Source organism: Tamandua tetradactyla, chromosome 11 (genome assembly GCF_023851605.1).
Source record: "Tamandua tetradactyla isolate mTamTet1 chromosome 11, mTamTet1.pri, whole genome shotgun sequence".
Classification (NCBI taxonomy): Eukaryota; Metazoa; Chordata; class Mammalia; order Pilosa; family Myrmecophagidae; genus Tamandua; species Tamandua tetradactyla.
In genome coordinates this window covers 78,724,674-78,739,203 of record NC_135337.1, presented here as the reverse complement: position 1 = coordinate 78,739,203, position 14,530 = coordinate 78,724,674, and the positions used below count along the sequence as shown (strand labels likewise).

Genomic DNA, 14,530 nt, shown 5'->3' with positions numbered 1-14,530 from the left:
GGGGAAAGACAAAGGGACAATGGAGTGGGTTGGGCAGCACCATGAGGCTCCATGAAGAGGATGAGTTTGGTTCTGACATGTGATGGGGAACCCTAGAGGGTTGTGTGCCTGGGAAGGAGAGAGCACCTAACAGATGAAGCCCCAAGGCATCTAGCTCTTAGTCAGGTGGCCTCAAAGGTGGGGAGATGCCACATCTACTTGCCAACGTGTCCCCCATCCAGTGGTTTTCAAGTGAGGCCATGCTATGGACTTCTTCTCCCCTCCTCAGACTCCAAGCTTTCCAGGAGGGCTTTCTGGAGGAGGCAGTACTTCATTCTAGGTCATAAAGGACAGATGGGGAGGGCTGGAGAAGGCCTCAAGTTAACACTGGGCCCAGGAGGGGGAGTAGCTGGGAGCACGGCTATGGCAGCAGGCCCCTCCCTGCCCCCCCAGTGGCCTCGTTTCTCTGAGGCCTGGTCTCCCCATCTGCCAGGTGGGCAGTAATAGCTGCCCCTCCTCAGGTGGAGGTGAGGGCTGAGGTTCAGGTGGAATTGTTCCATGCAGCGTCAGGTGTGGTGCCAATGAGAGCTGCTGCTGCCATTTGGATTTCTTTCCAGGGCACTGGGGAGCCATGGGGGGTTCCTGAGCAGGGGAGGTCTGGGGGACTGTCCCCTGAGGCTGCTGGTCATCCTTCCCTCCCTACAGAGAGCGTGTCAAGGATCGAGGGCCCCTCAAAGATTATCAAACTGGACACTGTGCGTGTAATAGCCGAGAAGGTAAGCCAGGCTCTGCCATGGGTCTCATTTCACCGACGGGGAAACTGAGGCCTGGGCAGTCAGCCACACGGTCTGGTCTGTCCCACCCCATGCCAGCAAGCACCATTTTCCTAAGGCCCCTCTCTCACTCTGTGACTCTGGGGACCCAAGCGGGCCAGAGCTTACCCTGAGTCACAGCCATGAGACCCAGGCAGAGGCGGACAAACTAAAACTTGGCACCTAGGCCACCACAGCCTGGGCTTGTCAATAGTCCTTACCCCTAACATGTTAGCCTGCAGATGAGAGGCTGGGGTCCACTCTGACCTCAGACTCTTCGTTCTCTCTGTTTCCTTTGGCCTGTCTGACTCTGATCCTGTGTGTGGCTCTCCCCCTTGTCTCTCTGCCTCTCTTTCTCTGTCTCCTTCCCCTTTGACCCCTGTCCCGGCCCGGCCCAGGACAAACATGCACTTCTGGACGTGACACCCTCGGCGGTCGAACGCCTCAACTATGTGCAGTACTACCCCATCGTGGTCTTCTGCGACCCTGAGAGCCGGGCCACCCTCAAGGCCCTGCGCCAGTGGCTGGCACCTGCCTCCCGCCGCAGCTCCCGCCGCCTCTACGCGCAGGCCCGGAAGCTGCGGAAGCACAGCGGCCACCTCTTCACGGGTAGGGCGGGAGCTGGGGGTCCCAGGGGAGGCAGTCGGCAGGCGGGGTGGGGTGGGGTGGCAGGGAGGTTCCGGCCTTGGTCTCCCGGCCATCCTGATGCCCACCTCCGCTTCCCTGCAGCCACCATCCCTCTCCATGGCACGAGCATGGCCTGGTATCAGGAACTCAAGGCTGTCATCCAAGAGCAGCAGACCCAGCCCATCTGGACGGCTGAGGACCAGGTACCGCCGGCCACGTACGGGGTGGGCAGTGGATGGGGGGGGGCCCAGGCAGGTCTCAGCCCTGGGGGTGGTGGCACGAGGCCTCTGCCTGGAGTGAGGGACTGGGCATGGTCAGGCGTGTGACCAGAGGTAGGTTTCAGCCTGGGATGATGGTCTGGGCCCGTGCCACTAGTTTCTCATCTCATTCTTTTGGGGGCTGGAGGTCCCACATCGGGGTCTCAGCAGGGGCCGTGACATTCCGGTGATAGCTTTTGGCCAGCGCTTGTCACGTGGCACCATCCTTGATCTTCTCCCGTGGCTTTGTGTGGCTTTCACTGATGCGAGTCCAGGTTTCCACTTTTTATAAATGCTCCTGTTGTGTGGCTTGAGACCCACCCCGGTTCGATTTGTCCACACCCTGTTAACATCTCCAAAGGTCTGCAGGAATGCGTGCTGAGGCTTGAGCATGGCTTTTTTTGGGGGGGGGGGGCACGATTCAGTCCCCAACAGTGGGGTACCTGGGGTGAGGTAGGATTGGGGGGACTTAACTTTAGGGGCTGGAGTCTTCTCAGATGTAGGGGCTCAGCCTGGGATCGGGTCAGCTCAGGGTCAAGGCTCAAGACTCACCCATGGGTTAAAGGAAAGGGGCCTTTGCCTGGGCTGGGGCCTTAGACTGGGCAGGAGATTCTCTCGAGACTGGGTCCAGGGCCAAGGGTTTAAGCTTGAGTTGGGGAGGTAGTCTTGGCCAGCGTTTGGCCTGCAGTTAAGGATCTGGGGACTCAGCTCAGGTTTGTGGGCTCAGCTTCGGGACAAGGGTCAATTGCCATAACCCAACCGGGAGTTGAGGGTCAGGAGTCGGCCTGGTTTCAGACAGGAGGTTGAAGGCTGGTGCCACGGGGTCAGGGATTTGCTCTGGGACCAGAGGTGGGCATTGGTCTGGGGCTTGGGGTCTGGGGTAGGGTCTGGGGATGAGGGGGTATCTTAGCTCCGCCAGCGTCCACACCTGTCCCTCCCCACCCCGCAGCTGGACAGCTCCTCAGAAGACAACCTGGACCTTCCTCTCCGTGACCTGGCCGATAGCTCTGCTGACCTCAGCTGCGACAGCCGGCCCAACAGCGATTACGAGACAGACGGCGAGGGCTACACGGATGGCGAGGGTGGGCCCCACACAGACGTGGATGAGGGGCCCCCGACACCAGCCCTGGCCCGGTCCTCGGAGCCTGTGCTAGCAGATGAGCCCCAGAGCCCAGGGGAGCATGGGAGATCCTCCACTCCCCGGGGAGGCCAGGTGAGCAGGCCACGGGCATGGTCCCAACAGGGTCTGGGGACACCAGTGTAGGGCAGAGAACACAGTCTGGGGACCTTCTGGGCCAGGGAAGGAGGAACCCTCTTCCTAAGAGAATTGGAAAGGCTGCCAGAAGGACGGGGCATTGTAGCTGGGGCTTTGAAGAATGCGTAGGAGGTCACAGGCTAGACACTTCTCTGATAATGGTCCTTGGGACCTAGACCCGGGGTATTTGAACAACTGAGTCACACAGCAACTGTAAGTGAACGTTCAACCTCCTTGTACATCAGTTTCCTCATCTGGGACATGGGGACAGATGTGAACAGTGTGACATGACAGTGTGAGTTAGAAGGCACCTGTTCCTCCAGATGAAAGTTTCCTCCTTACTATGAAAGTGCTGTAACAAATGTACAACTCTATGATGTCTTTAATCAGAATAGACATCATTGGGGGTTCTGCAGTGCCCAACATACTCAACTGTTGCTAGTAGCCTGCTACTGAGCAGGTGTTTTATTGTAAGTACTTTACAGATGTGAACTCATTGAACTTGCTACAACAGTCCTCTGGAGAATTTTACTGATGTGAAATGGAATTTCCCTTTTGCTGACAGGCTAGGAGATCTCAGGCAAATCCTTCCCTTGTCCCAGCCTCAGTTTCTCTGGAGGTGCCCTGCAGACTTGGGGCAAAGGAGAAACTCTGTGGGTGGTACTGCCTGGGCCAAGATGGGGAGGTGGGATGAGGGTGGTTAGCCAGCCTACTTTGAGGGGAAGTGTGGAAAACTCCTGACTCCCTCTCTCCCAAGGTGGACAGCCGGCGCCCCCAGGGTCAGTGGCGACAGGACAGCATTCGGTAAGAGCCCCTGTACTCCACATTGGGGCCCCTTGACCCTTTCTCTGGGATTCCGACTTTATGGGCTGTGGAAAGGATCTAGAACCAAGTTATGCTTTCATAGCAGTGCTAGACCAAGGGACAAGATGAATCCTTGCCCTAGAAAGATTAAAAAAACCTCCTGAAGGAGACATGGGAGTTGGGGCTTTGAAGGATACATAGGAGTTCATCCATGACGACCTGCTCCAGAATGCTTGGTCTTATCTCTCCCCATCCCTGTTCTACTTAGCAGTCAGCCTAACTTAATGATGGGTGAATCCACAGTTGTCCCACCTGCATCCTCTATTCCTTCTCCTGATCCAGGACATACGGGCGGGAGGCCCTAATGAAGAAGTTTGTACGAGCCCGAGACATGGAGTCTTCAGACGAAGATGGCTATGACTGGGGCCCAGCCACTGACCTGTGACCCCTGCGCAGCTGCCAGCTGGCCCGTCCTTTCTTCTCCTCCCTGGAGCCGGGACTCAGTTTCCTCTAGAGAACCTGGAACCCTGCCTCCCTTCTCCTGGGCTTTCATAAACAGAGTATTTTCACACCCCCGGCTTCTAGTGGCTTCTGGGAAGGACAAGGCAAGAGAGGACTAGTCGTGTCTTTCCTCTCTCAGCGTCACTGACCTTACTCTGACACCCTGGCCCCAGGTGATAAAATGTTTAATTTTTATACATCAGAAAATAACACGGGGCTGAGAAGGCTTTGGGGCTAAGGCACAGCGGCGGGGCTGAGGGTCTCACGGCTGGTCACAGGTACACGGGCTGCTCCTGGCCCGTAAGCAGGCGGTACGTGGCGGCTGGCATTGTCTTGATGTGAACCTGGAGGTGGAGGGAGGAGGTGGGTGGCTCCGGGTCAGCCTGGGGGCGGGGGGTGTGGGGGGCCTCTTCCCGCACCCCCACCTCCCACCCTCACCTCACTGTGGGCCTCTGTGAGCAGCTCGATGATGCGGGTGTGGGGCGTGGCCACCACGCTCTGCCCATTGATCTCGATGATGCGGTGTCCCACGCGGACGCCGCCCCGCTCAGCAATGCCGCCCCGCAGCAGGCTGCAGATCTGGGGGTGCGCAGATGGGGAAGAGGGGGCTGCGCTGCTCTACGGGCCCTTCTGGGAGCCACATGCCCCCTCCCTGCCCCGGTTCCCCCCGGGGCCTACCACACCATCCTCCACGCAGAAGCCCAGCTGCTCGCGGGCATGCGGTCGGCGGATGATGGCTGTGGTGACGGGCGGGCAATGGACGATGCTCAGGGTCACCGATGTCTGAGACTTCACCTCCTGCATGAGGGGTGGCTGTGTCACACAGGGACGCCCAGGAGGGGTGGGATGGGGGGCTTGGACCCCTGGGCTAGCGGCTGGCTGCCCTCTCTGGGCCTCGGTTTCCCCACCTGCTAAGTGGAGGGCTGGAACCAAGGGCCCAGGTTCTAGAAGAACCATCACCAGGTAGTGTGCCCTCGGACCTGGCCAGGCCTTGGTTTCCAGCCGTGCCCACCAGCCAGGGTCGTGAATGTTTGGTAAAAATCTGCCTAGAATGGGGCAGACTGCGCCCCCACCCCCTGCCCTTCTCTGGCCCTCGGTTACCCCATCTGCGCAACAATGGTTAACGACTTGGACACCTGTCCACTCTATGAGCCTCAGTTTCCCTAGGTATATGCTGGCAGGGAGGGACTGTCCCTGGGCACCAGTTCTCCTTCTTGGGGGTTCGGCTAGTGGAGCTGCCCTGCAGGGGGGCCTTGGGCCAGGTACCCACCCACCCCAGCTCTCCCCAGGGCACTCACACGGATGGCAGCCTGACAGGTGGCTAGGGGCAGCCCCACCAGGCTGGTCCCATTGACGGCAGTAAGCCGGTCCCCGATGCTGAGGGCCCCCGAGCGCTCAGCCGGGCCGCCATGCAGCAGGTTGGCGATGACAGCCGTGGGCAGCAGGGAGCCCCAGCCCGACTCCACCAGGGCCACGCCCAGGCCCTCGCCTCGGCGCTTCTCGATGCACACCTGGGTGGGGGTGGGGGGCAGGGTGAGGCGTGAGGGTCGCTGGGCCAGTGGGTTTGGGGGGCAGCTGGGGAGGTGGGCGGGGGGCAGCCAGGCTGGCCTCACTCACATCCCTGCAGTTCTCGCTGTTGGAGAAGTGGTCCAGGTCGCCGTTGTGGAGGTGGCCGGGGGCCCCCTGGCTCTGCAGGGTGCCCACCTGGCTGGGGTCCACGCCACTGTCCCGCAGGAACTGGCTGTAGGCCACGGCGAAGGCCTGGCCGATGGCCTGAGCAATGAGCTGGGCCTGTGGGGGCAAAGGTTGGGGTCAGGTGGCATCTCTCTGGGGATGTCCCATCTTCCCTGCCCAAAGTCCTCTGCCACCCCCAGAGCGGGTCCTGAGCCCTCCAGCCCCCACCCAAGACAAGATTCCCAGGAGACAGCCTCTTAGGGAAAGAAATAGGGCTTGTGGGAAAGACGGGGACAGTCAGCAACCCGCACCAAAGGCTCATGGGAAAAGGTGGCAATAGCCAGTAGCCCTGGGGCTGGAAAGGCAGGTGGGAGGGTTGGCGCAGGTTCACGGAAAGGACTAGAATAGACGGGAGGGATTCAGTGGGCAGCTGCCAGCATTGAGTGGGGGGGGGGGGGTCTGGTCCCTGCCCACCCCGGGGCGCCGGCTCACATCGTCGGCATGGAACACGTGGCAGATGAGCTTGCGCGCCCGGTCCTGGGCTACACGCCTGCGGGCAGGGGGTCCCCGGGCCATGAGCACCAGCACGCTGCCAATGTCAGCGATGTAGGAGATGGTCTGGAGGGCATGGTCCATCATGGCCTCCTGGAGGCAGGCGAGACCCAGCTGGGTGGGCTGCGGAGGCCGAGGCTACCCACCCAGGGGAGTCCTCCACCCCCACCCAGGACAAGAGTCCCAGGAGACAGCCTCCTAGGGAAAGAAATAGGGCTTTTGGGAAAGACTGGGGCAGTCAGCTCCCCGCACCAAAGGCTCATGGGAAAAGGCGGCAATAGCCAGTATCCCGGGGGCTGGACGGGCTGGTAGAAAGGTCAAAGCCCGGGCCCTGATGGGTACCTGGGAATCCGCTGTCAGAACTTTGATCCGCTTGGTGGAAATGAAGAGGTCCACCTCTGTCATGGGCTGCGTCTCCCCATCAGGTGCCTGTGGGTGGTGGTGGGGGAGGTGGACGTCCCCCCAAACCCAGCCTGCACCCCTCTGCCCACCTCACCCCCACCTCACCGCAGGCCCCGGGAAGACCCCTCCTCCCTGGCCCTGGCTTCACCTTGACGCGGTCCATTGCTTCCCGGGCCTGGGCCATGCGTGTGCTGGGCGGTGGGTTCCGCTCGGACACCAGCTGCGTGGAGCCCAAGTATTTGGCCCCGAATATGACGCCATCGAGGAGATCTTCGTGGTCACAAGGACCGGGTGCTGGGGGTGACAACGGGGAGCAGGCTCAGCTCTCAGGGGGATCCCTCCATCAGGGTGCTCTCCCATGGCTGAGCACTCTAGAGCCAGCCCCAGCTCTGCCCACTGACTCTGCCCTCCAAAGATTTAGAGCTGGCTCTGTCCATAGCTCTAGGACTCCAGGCAGGGTGCCCAGTTCTAGAAGCCCCCTATGAGGCTAGAACCACGGCCGAGGCCAACCACAGATCTAACACTCACGGGTGCTTTACCCTGGGATTTTAGAACTCCACGATGTGGCTACAACCAGACAGCTCCATTCCTGAGACCCATAACATTCTAGAAACATAATCAACCCTGCTTAATGATTCTGGAGATGCCTCCCCCACCACTGATCCAGAACCAGACAGCTCTACCCATTGTTCTAGAATTCTCCCCCAATAAGCCCAGGACTGCAAGCAACTACTCCGTGGTCACAGAACTGCCCAATCTGAATAGGCAATGTTCCCTCATCTAAAACTCTCATACTGTCTAGAACCCCAGATGGCTTCTTATGATTCCAGGGCCCCCGACACGTCTCAATCTACAGGACTCCATGAACAATTCAAGAAACTCCCCACCACACCAGAAAAAAAAGACATCCTCTCCCTGGTTCTAGAACATCTTAATCACAATACCATCAGGAGGTTCCTTCTAAGGGTCTAGAATCTCTGGAAATACTTCACGGCCTCAGCTGCATCCTGAGAGTCTAAGAATTATTGGGATAGTCTAGAAACACCCTGCACATGGTTCTAGAATCCTCCAATCCACCCCAGAACCACGTAACAGTTCACTCCCTGATTCTAGAATGCCCCATGCAACTGGAACTGGACATGCCTGTCAGCAGCTCTAGAATCTTCTAACCAATAGCTATTGCTCTTTGGTTTAGAATCAGGAGCACCAGCTCTAGACACACCTAAGTGAATTCAAATCAGTTCAGATCAAACCAGTTCTGCCCATTTTCTTTCATGATCTAATTATTCCAGAACCACTCCTGGGTTCTAAAACCACACAGTCCAATATGGTGGCTACCAGCCATGGGTAGCTATTGTATATCTGAAACGTAGCCAGTCCAAACTGGACTTCAAAGACTTAGTGTGGAAAAAAATATAAAATAATTTAAAAATATTGATTACATGTTGAAATAGTAATATTTTAAACAGAGTTTATCAAAATAAATTATTAAAGTTAATTTACTTATTAGTTTACTTTTTAAGTGAACAACTAGAAAATTTAAAATCACCCATGGTTCACATTGTAATTCCATGGTACTGCACTACTCTAGAACTTCCTGATTACACTACCAAAAGATAGCTCTCCCCACAGTTTTACAATACCCTATCGGTCTAGAACCATCAATAAAATCTATTTGTCCCATTATTCTAGAACTGGGTTGAACCAGACAGCTCTGCTCAGCATTCCAGAACTCTCACCAACCTGGTTTCCTTATAATCAAGAACCAGAAGCAAAGTACTAAGTTCTGGAACTCCCTAGGTGAGTCATGGAGAGCCCAAGCCATGATTCCAGAACCTTCCTGGAGCTACAGGTCCAAACCAGCTCCCCTCCCCTCCACTATGGAACTTGCTCTTTGATCTAGAACCTCAGATTAGGAAAATTCTAAAACAAGCTATGAGGCTAAAAATGGTTCTCCCCATGCCTCTAGGTCAGGGGTTGGCAAACTTCTGCTATAAAAAGCCAGACAGTAAATAAATATTTTCGGCTTTGTGAGCCAGTTTCTGTTGGAACCACTTAACTTTTCTGCACAGAAAAATGAGTAAATGAACTGGGTGATTGTGTTCCAATAAAACCTTTTTTATAGACAATGGAATTCGAATTTCACGGCATTTTCATGCATCACAAAATATCATTCCTTTTTTGATTCTTCCCAACCACTTGGGAATGCAAAAGCCATTCTTAGCTTAAGAGACAAACAAGAGCCAGATCTGACAGGCTGGATTTGGATTTCAGACAGTGATGTGCCAACCCCTGCTCCAGAACCTGGAATGCTACAATTAAAATTTCAAAATGTGCTACCACCTCCTACTCACTCTACAACATTCTCAGGACTGCCTCTCCTCTCCCAGGCCATCTGAAAGCAACTCAAACCCAACCTTAGATCCTCTCCTGAACCTTCTCCCAAAGTTTGGAGTAACCCAAACTTTGTGGCAGATTTGGGGAGGCTGAGTCTAGTTGTTCTGGAAAACCCTAAATCCCCCGGGCCAGGGTGGGCAGGAAACTCACCCTCCTGGAGGGCAGGGTATGAAGCCAGGGTCTTGGGGCTCTGGAAGGAGATAGAAGAGGGCCAGGACTGAGTCCCCCTGTTGGCCTCTGGGCAGCGGAGGAGACCTGGAAGAAGGGGCAGGCACTACCTGGGCACTGGCAGGTGGCTCTTCCGGCCCAATCAGAGGCACTGTCTCTAGCCAGGGCTCCGGGGAGCTGCTTGAGCTCCTGTTGCTGCCCTGCTCAGCAGAGGCACCCTCTGCCCATTCTGGTGTAGTAGTATCCCCGTTTGGACCCTCGGGGGGCTGCAAGAGGCGAGGAGCAGCTTCTGGAGACTTCTCGGGGCATGGCTGTGATGGTGAGCACTCCTTGCTGTGCAAAAGGTTGAGGAGGTCGTCTCGTCCAGCCTCGGCGGATAAAAGCCCATGGGCATCGGTGATGTCCTGCGGGGGGAGGCCATGGCCGGTGGCAATGTGCAAGGGGCACGGGGGTCCCTCTGGGGACGGGCCCACCAGATTGCCCGGCAGAGCGTCAAACTCTTGCACCAGGTCCTGGATACTTGGCACGTCAAGCTCCATCTGATTTGGGCTGCTGGGGCCTCCTGGAATAGGGTCCCACTGGCAGACAGGGACGAGGTCCTGAGAGGAGGCAAGAGAGTCCCTAGGCTCCTCCAAATCCATGGCTGTAAGCCCTGGGGTGATTCAGGGGGTCAGGAAGTCTATACCCAGATGCCAGGCTCAGGCTAGCACCCTCATACAGCTGTAAGAGAAAAATTCAAAGATGAGATTTCCTGGGTAGCAAATCTGGTCCACGGTGGAGCTGGGTGCAGTCCATACATAATGCGTAATTTAATGTCCTGCAAAGAAGAGTCTGTTATGATCCCACTTTATAAATGAAGATGCTGGGACTCAGAGCAGGCAGTTGAGAGGTCATAGCTCCAACCCCCCAGGGTGTTCTCCTGTACCAGCCACCAGAGACCCTTCTTCACTCTGGAACCCTGCTCCCTCCAGCTCTGGTTCTTCCAAGCCCTCCTCCCCCAAGGCATGAGCCCAGGTTCAAGATACAGACTCTAGGGCGGAAGACCCCAAACCCAAGACGCCATTAAGGCAGATGTCAGGCTTAAAAACTTTCCCAGCCTAGAGAGAGGACCCCAAATCTGGATTCCAACCTACACCTGGCCCTTGGAACCCAGTGTCAAGACCCGACCCCAGGCTCAGACCCGCGCACCTCGGAGCCCAGCCTCAAACCTAAAGCTAAAAGGTAACACCTCAGTTGGTCCTCAGATCCCTGACTCAAGACCCCTGACTCAGGGACCGACTCCAGACCCTGCCCTGAACCGCCGGGATACTTACTTTCCAATCCGAGGTCGCCTGAGCCCCGAGCGGGGACCCGGGACCCCGCTCCCCGGGGCCGCCCCCCTCATATTCCGGGCCGCCCTCCGGCCGCGGCCGCTAACTAATTCCGGCAAGAACTCCGGTTGATCAGTCGGAGCCGCTCTTCCCACCCACCGCGCATGCATCTCCTTGCGGGGCCTGCTGGGAAATGTAGTTTTCCCGGCGGGCTTCGCCTCGCGGGGGCGCAAGGACCGGGACAGGTTGTCGGGAACTCGGGTTCAAATCCCGGGCCTCAGTTCACTCTGCTGGGTGGCCTCTGAAACTGTTTCCTTAACTGCAAAATGAGGCTAATGCCCACTCCCTGCCTCTCACGGTTGTGGTCATTATTCCAAGGGAATAGTGGAAAGAAATGGGGGCTGGGAAATATTAAAGGAGAGCGAGCAGGTGTCTTCCGACGCCCGGGACAAAGCAACGAGCGCTGGTGGTGGTGGGAACCCTTCTGAAGGTACACTTCCGGTTTGGCTCTTAATTATGAGGATTCAAGGAGCCCAAGCGGGTTAAGGATTTAGCAATAGGGCAGGAAAACAGCGAGATTCCAATGGTAACTTCTTTTAATGTGTAAAGTGTGATCTTTAAAGTAAATAAGTAATCGGCAAAGGGCAAGAAGTCAAGGAAATATCTTTTGAAATTCCCCTTCAGACAGTAATTGAAAAGGTTTTAAAAAAAATGATGAGTGGCTGCCTAAGGCTGGTAACACATTTCCTAGAAAGCGCTAAGAGCCTACAACTCCCAAGCACCCCCTGGGCTCTGACGTCTCCCGGAAGTGTGCACGTGCAGGCAACCGGCGTACGTCATGGCGGCTAGGCGCTTCTTCGGGGCTACCCGGACGTGGGCCGGCTGGCGGGTCCGCGAGTTTCTGGATCTCGCCGCCCCTGAAAGACTGCTGGCCCGGGATTATGCTAAGAAGCCGGGTGAGCTGAGTTAAGGGGGACTAAAGTAGGGAGGATGAGGATACCGGGGAGCTCGTAGTGCGCAGGCGCTAGTTGGGACGCAAGCGTAGAGAGGCACTTGCGCAAGCGCAGTTTGAGGGACCTAGTCCCGTTCAGGGCGTGGGTTCGTGTCTCGGAGATGTTTTAGGGAGAGATTTGACTTAGTGCGCAGGCGCGCATCTTGTGCCGCTATCTTTCCTAGTGCGCAGGCGCCAGCGTGAACCCTAGTGGCCCGTGATGGATGGAGGGAGGGAGAGAGTGGAGCGGGGAGCGGGGAACCAGCGCGTTTCACTGTGCAGGAGCGAGTCGTTAGGCTTTGGGGTGGAGGGGGTTAATTAACTTGGGTTCCAGTTCTGTTTCTGCCGCCCACTCTGTGACATTGGGCAAGTCATCACCAGAAACCCGATCCCATGTGGGGATTGATCATTTACGCAAAAACTTTAGCTGGATACAGCCTTGCCTGATCTCCTTTGTAGAAAGGGGAAAATTGGCACACAGTAGGTCTTAAAGACACATAGCAGCTAATGAAGACTTTCTCAACGAGATAAACAGAAGCAATCAAATAGCACTTAAAAGGGAATGACTTTAAAGTTATTTATGCTTTGTCCATGTTCCACTTAAAAACAGCTTGTGAAAGAATAATTGTGGTACTATATATATATTTATATATATCATGAAATTTGCCCTTTTAATCATTTTTGGGAGTACAGTTCAGTGGCATTCATTACATTTGCAATGTTGTGCAGCCCTCACCACCAATCCACTATCAAAACTGTTTTATCACTTGTGCCCATAAAGCAGTAACTTCCCATCTGCTCACCTCCAGCTCCTCATCACCTCCAGTCTACGTTCTGTCACTGAATCTGCTTATTCTGGATGTTTCACATAAGGGGGGATTATACAACGTCCATCTTTCAGAGTCTGGCTTCTTCCACTCAGCAATGCTTCCACTTCAGCGTTGCTCCACGTTGTAGCCAGAATCACAACGACAGTCCTTTTCACGATATGAATAATATTCCATGGTGTGGGTGAACCATGTTTTGTTTATCCATTCATCTTTTCGTGGACATTTGGGGCTGCTTCCACCTTTTGCCACTATGAGCGCTGGCATACTTGGATCTGTTGGAGCCTCTGATCTCAGTTCTTTGGTGTCGGTATCAAGAGTGGCCACTCAGAGTCATTTCGGGTGCAGCTCTCAAAGCCTGGCCAGGACCTGAGGCCAGGCGAGGAGGAAGGGGGCAGGAGGGGAGGGCCAGTCCGCAAGGGTGGAGCTGAGTTGACACTTCTTCACACGCCCCCCCTCCCCCTCCCCAGCCATGAAGGGTGGCAGAGGAAGTAAAGGAGGCAAAGGAGTTGTGGCCAGCGAGGCCTTGAAGGACCCAGATGTGTGCACAGACCCCGTCCAGCTCACCACGCACGCCATGGGTGTCAACATCTACAAGGAGGGCCAAGATGTGGTCCTGAAGCCGGATGCCGAGTACCCCGAGTGGTGAGAGGCCAGGGCCCAAGGTGGGGTGTCAGGGACCTAGGGAGCATGTTGCCATGGCTGCATTCTGGGGACAGAATTAGCAGTGACCCTTGGGCCTCAGTTGCCCCATCTGTAAGTGGGGAACATGGTAATGGCCCCTCCCTCAAAGGAATTAACTAGTCCTTAACGAGTAACAAGTGATGCCTTTTTTTTTCTTTAACAAATGTTTATTGAGCACTGACTGTATGCCAGGCCCTGTTCTAGGTGCAGGGAACACAACAGCACACACAAACACAAGAACCGCCAAAACTTCCCACCTTCAGGAGCAAGCCAGGGAGGCAAACAATAAGCAAATCATCATGCAGATCGCAGGTGACACTCCCAGTTAGTGCCGGGGAGCCGAGAGTGAGTGACCCGAGATGGGGGTGGGTGAGCGGCCAGTGCTTGACTGATGGAATCTCAGTTTGGGGAGGGCTTCCCTGGGGAGCTGACTGGGGAGCCAAGTCCCGAGGGGGTAGAAGAGGCTTTGCAGGCAGAGGGAACAGCAAGTGCAAAGTCCCTGAGGCTAGCCTGTGCCTGGTATGCTGGAGAAATAGCAGTGAGGCCCAGGTGGCTGGAGGAGGAGGGTTGGGGGTCGAGGGGGGAGGAAGGCAGGGAGGTGAGGGGCCCAGGGCACATGGGCCTGGCAGGCAGTGGGGAGGATTTTGTTTTTTGCCCTGAGGACAGTGGCGGCACATGGAAGGCAGTGTTGGTGCTGACCTTAATGCCGGGGAAGGTTCAGAAAGCTCGAGTGACATGGCGGCTGATGGCCCACCGCTGGCCTCCACTTCTACAGGATGGGCTTGACGCCCTCGTTCTGAGCCAAGGACTAGGCTCAGGTTCCCCCAGCCTTGCTGACGCCTCTGCCTAAGGCTCCCCAGGGCGGGAGTGCCAATGAGTCCTGATGCCTGCCCCCACCCTGCTAGGCTGTTCCAGATGAACGTGGGTCCCCCCAAGACACTGGACGAGCTGGACCCTGAGACCCGGGAGTACTGGCGGCTGCTGCGGAAACAGAACATCTGGCGCCACAACAGGCTGAGCAAGGACCGGAAGTTCTAACTGAGGGAGGGGCCTGGGGTGCCCCCATCTCCCAGACTCTCCAGGCCCCGAGGGAGGACCGGGAGGCATGGTTTTCACCGACCTCACCTTGCCCATGTATTGAGGGCTTTCGATTTTCCTGGAAAAAATGGACTTTTCTGAGCGCCAGGCAGTTCCCTGGCCGGGGATCTCTATACCCTGACGGTGAGGCTGGGGGAGGGCCCTGGGGACAATAAAGACTTTGGGGCCATCGCTGGCAGCCCCTGCATGCCA

At 56.3% G+C, this 14,530-nt stretch overlaps 3 protein-coding genes across 9 annotated transcripts in view; 2 read left to right on the top strand and 1 right to left on the bottom strand.

Annotated features, from left to right (window-relative positions):
* The window catches only part of TJP3 (tight junction protein 3), a 43,729-nt gene extending 39,424 nt beyond the window's left edge, over nucleotides 1–4,305 (top strand). For all 7 annotated transcript variants that reach the window (XM_077121160.1, XM_077121157.1, XM_077121156.1 and 4 more), the window contains 6 exons: nucleotides 685–755; nucleotides 1,190–1,400; nucleotides 1,521–1,621; nucleotides 2,625–2,888; nucleotides 3,688–3,734; nucleotides 4,077–4,305. In XM_077121160.1, the coding sequence (XP_076977275.1) occupies nucleotides 685–755; nucleotides 1,190–1,400; nucleotides 1,521–1,621; nucleotides 2,625–2,888; nucleotides 3,688–3,734; nucleotides 4,077–4,179 (797 nt within the window). In that variant the 3' untranslated portion in view covers nucleotides 4,180–4,305. The remainder of the gene's footprint in view (nucleotides 1–684; nucleotides 756–1,189; nucleotides 1,401–1,520; nucleotides 1,622–2,624; nucleotides 2,889–3,687; nucleotides 3,735–4,076) is intronic.
* A 98-nt stretch (nucleotides 4,306–4,403) lies between these two features.
* On the bottom strand, nucleotides 4,404–11,168 carry APBA3 (amyloid beta precursor protein binding family A member 3). Its single transcript, XM_077121170.1, has 11 exons — nucleotides 10,742–11,168; nucleotides 9,539–10,148; nucleotides 9,411–9,450; nucleotides 7,012–7,157; nucleotides 6,804–6,890; nucleotides 6,402–6,554; nucleotides 5,853–6,026; nucleotides 5,534–5,746; nucleotides 4,914–5,033; nucleotides 4,674–4,814; nucleotides 4,404–4,579 (listed from the first exon to the last, which is right to left on the bottom strand). The coding sequence occupies exons 2-11, from the start codon at nucleotides 10,067–10,069 to the stop codon at nucleotides 4,508–4,510; spliced, it is 1,677 nt and encodes a 558-aa protein (XP_076977285.1). The 5' UTR covers nucleotides 10,070–10,148; nucleotides 10,742–11,168; the 3' UTR covers nucleotides 4,404–4,507.
* A 377-nt stretch (nucleotides 11,169–11,545) lies between these two features.
* Nucleotides 11,546–14,525, top strand: MRPL54 (mitochondrial ribosomal protein L54). Its single transcript, XM_077119543.1, has 3 exons — nucleotides 11,546–11,694; nucleotides 13,027–13,201; nucleotides 14,146–14,525. The coding sequence occupies exons 1-3, from the start codon at nucleotides 11,577–11,579 to the stop codon at nucleotides 14,276–14,278; spliced, it is 426 nt and encodes a 141-aa protein (XP_076975658.1). The 5' UTR covers nucleotides 11,546–11,576; the 3' UTR covers nucleotides 14,279–14,525.
* The last annotated feature ends 5 nt before the right edge of the window (nucleotides 14,526–14,530 follow it).

Coding starts and splice junctions, on each gene's coding strand:
- APBA3 (XM_077121170.1), bottom strand. CDS start 10,069: ATGGATTTGGAGGAGCCTAGGGACTCTCTTGCCTCCTCTCAGGACCTC. Junction 7,158..9,410: donor ATACCCTGCCCTCCAGGAGG/GTGAGTTTCCTG, acceptor TGTCACCCCCAG/CACCCGGTCCTTGTGACCAC. Junction 5,747..5,852: donor ACAGCGAGAACTGCAGGGAT/GTGAGTGAGGCC, acceptor ACCCCCACCCAG/GTGTGCATCGAGAAGCGCCG.
- MRPL54 (XM_077119543.1), top strand. CDS start 11,577: ATGGCGGCTAGGCGCTTCTTCGGGGCTACCCGGACGTGGGCCGGCTGG. Junction 11,695..13,026: donor GGATTATGCTAAGAAGCCGG/GTGAGCTGAGTT, acceptor CCCCCTCCCCAG/CCATGAAGGGTGGCAGAGGA. Junction 13,202..14,145: donor GATGCCGAGTACCCCGAGTG/GTGAGAGGCCAG, acceptor CCACCCTGCTAG/GCTGTTCCAGATGAACGTGG.